We start from the raw sequence: 2,911 nt of genomic DNA, 5'->3' as shown, positions 1-2,911 counted from the left end.
AAATATTTAGTTTTATTTTTAAATTAAGTAATAATTTCATATTTATTTCTTATATTTATATTATTATATACATATATAATTTTTTAATTTAATTATTATATTGTCGGTTCGATCATTAGTTCAACCCAATTGAATCACATAAATCGTAAACCGTTTACCTTCCTAGCTTAATATCGAGTTCCATTTTGAAAACATTAAATTGTTGTAATTCCCTCACCAACCCCATCCAAAAAGATGGTTGACTTATTCCAAAGTCAAGCCATTGAGCGTACGCTTCAAAAAAGAGACGATGACGCGTACGATTCATTGAAAGGTTTTCTTCTTCGGCAGCTTCCTACGCTGGTTCTTGTGCGCGTACAACTTCAAGCCTTCAAAACACACACACAAAAGAGCCTTAGTCTACAGAATAATCATCTCACCAAATATTCACAAGTCACAACGCACGCACACGCATATATACTTAATTGTTTTGACGAGTTAGTCCTTTCTCATAGTCATCGGTTTTCTTTAGACGGGAACCAATCATGCAATACCCACAGCCGTATGCCTCCGCTTCCGGCGCCGTCCCCACCTCATCCGCACCGCCTTACCCGACTGCAATGGCCGTGATCGGACCACAGTACTGTTGTCCATATCCGGTGGACCTAGCAATCGTTAGAAAGGTGATGACTCTTGCCGATCAGTTCACGGTCACGGACTTAAACGGCAACGTCGTTTTCAAGCTTCAGGCGTCTCTTCTATCCCTCCACGACCGTCGTGTCTTACTTGACGCTGCTCAAAACCCCGTCGTCACTCTGCGCAGGAAGGTTTGTCACTATGTTCACACGCCCCAGCTTCTCAACTTTAATTTCTTCTTACAAATCAATCCTCAATCGAAAAGAAAACAAGCTCGATCGAAAACTGAGTCTCAAAGATGATATGATGTTGCAGATAATGACTGTACATGATCGATGGCAAGCTTTTAGAGGAGACAGTACCGACCCAAAGGATCTCATGTTTACTCTAAAGCGATCATCTCTGATCCAGTTGGTTAAAACCAAATTAGATGTGTTCTTGGCTTCTAATACCAATGAACAAGTTTGTGACTTTAAGATCAAAGGAAGTTGGCTCGAGCGATCTTGTGCTGTTTATGCTGGTGAATCCAACACCATCGTTGCTCAGGTATTTAATTTTTTAAATATTTTTCTTTTAAAGATTAAGAATTATTGTTATATAAATCAAAACAGCAATAATAATACAGGCTATATAAATTACATGACGTTACTGTAGTCCGTTAACAACCAAACTCTTAGATATATTATTGATCAAAATGTCTCGTTCAATCACATTATTATTTTTTTTTTGTCATATTCTACCCGTCTTCACAAACTCTAAGCTATCTTCGTTCAATGATATATTAGCGTCAATATTATTTTTTGTCATTTTCTCCTAAACAAAAACCACACCAACTCTTCCTCTTATAGCAAATCGTTTTTTTTTTCGTTGTACATGTCTGCGCATTATCGTATTCCAAATTTATATTTTGGTTGTCCCTTTAAAGCCTAACAATTACTATTTTATTTTTGCCCAAAAAATCACAATTTTATTTTAAAATTAACCGTGGAGCGAAATTAATTATGATGGGAATATTCAATATTGCAGATGCATAAGAAGCACACAGTCCAAAGCGTTATGCTCGGGAAAACAAATTTCATGGTGACGGTGTACCCCAACGTGGATTATGCTTTCATAGTGGCACTCATTGTAATTCTGGACGAGATTAATCAGGATTCATCAGGACAGTAAAAGCGATTAGATTTTATTTTATTGTTTTTAATTTTTTAATTATGGCGCATTAATGCATTATTGTATCTGTATTTAAAGGGGGAAAATGCTCTTTAACATGTATAAATAAAGTCAGTCTGAAGCTAACTATTAATGTTCAGGTTCGTTATTTTAAGGGTGTTATCGCAACGGCTTTGACGTTTGAGGACCAATACTGATCATCGGTGCAATGAATAATTTAGGGTAATTAATACTCCTTGTGCGACACTTTTTTCAAATTGATCATAGGTACTCTCTCTAATTTTATTTGTAAATTACTTTCAATATGTTTTATCTAAATCAAGGAAAACCTTAAATTTCATTAACTTTATCTTAAAATTTAACAAGTTTTCACTTTTACCCTTAATAAATATTTTTAAATTTTATTATCGGTATTTTTATTTAAAGCATTTAATAAGGGCAAAAATATAAATAGGAGCATTGAATATTGATCAGTTTCCTATAAATAGGATCAATTTTTTCTTCTCTCTCTGCCTTATAAATAAGATTAAAAGAGTATCTTTTGATTAGAGACAATTCTATTCAAGTCATGGTTTGGCACACAATGTAAAAACTTCTCCAAATAAAAATGCAAATCTTAATTTATCATGTTGTAATAAATTAATTCTTTTCATTAGACTTAATTCTTATTGATTCCTTGCAATACAATTTATTAGTAAAAATGCATTCTAACCTAAAAACAAAGCCCAAGAGGAAAAATATTTGCAAAGCCCTTAAATCTTTTATTGGGCCTCTTCGTAAGCCGAAGCCTATAATGAATAAGTTCATCCAAATAGATAATCCAAAAACAGTCAAGTTAAAAGACAAAAATCATGGATTAATTTAATAATTTGTGTCAATAACTAGCTTATATTCCGGTGGGAAAAAAGTCATGGATTCACAAAAGGGTTAAAAATTTCATCTCTCGTGCACAATGAATAGACAGAAAAGAGTATATAAATTATGTATATATATACATAATATTGATCACTTTTGTAAATTAAGACAACCTATATTTATATCTATTAGACCTGATTAATAGTTTTTATTGTGTAAGTTTTTTTATAGTAACAAATGATAGAAAATTTTGCATGATATGTTAATTAAA

General features: G+C 32.9%; 1 protein-coding gene across 1 annotated transcript; it reads left to right on the top strand.

The window, feature by feature from the left end:
• The first annotated feature begins 355 nt into the window (after positions 1-355).
• On the top strand, positions 356-1,959 carry LOC129289813 (protein LURP-one-related 10-like). Its single transcript, XM_054926577.1, has 3 exons — positions 356-806; positions 931-1,161; positions 1,642-1,959. The coding sequence occupies exons 1-3, from the start codon at positions 525-527 to the stop codon at positions 1,783-1,785; spliced, it is 657 nt and encodes a 218-aa protein (XP_054782552.1). The 5' UTR covers positions 356-524; the 3' UTR covers positions 1,786-1,959.
• The last annotated feature ends 952 nt before the right edge of the window (positions 1,960-2,911 follow it).

This window comes from Prosopis cineraria, unplaced genomic scaffold (assembly GCF_029017545.1).
Source record: "Prosopis cineraria cultivar Desert tree isolate PC_DT_omini unplaced genomic scaffold, ASM2901754v1 PC13, whole genome shotgun sequence".
NCBI classification, from domain to species: Eukaryota; Viridiplantae; Streptophyta; class Magnoliopsida; order Fabales; family Fabaceae; genus Prosopis; species Prosopis cineraria.
The sequence above is the reverse complement of the archived record's forward strand: the minus strand, read 5'-3'. Positions and strand labels throughout refer to the sequence as shown.

Coding starts and splice junctions, on each gene's coding strand:
- LOC129289813 (XM_054926577.1), top strand. CDS start 525: ATGCAATACCCACAGCCGTATGCCTCCGCTTCCGGCGCCGTCCCCACC. Junction 807..930: donor TCGTCACTCTGCGCAGGAAG/GTTTGTCACTAT, acceptor ATGATGTTGCAG/ATAATGACTGTACATGATCG. Junction 1,162..1,641: donor CCAACACCATCGTTGCTCAG/GTATTTAATTTT, acceptor TCAATATTGCAG/ATGCATAAGAAGCACACAGT.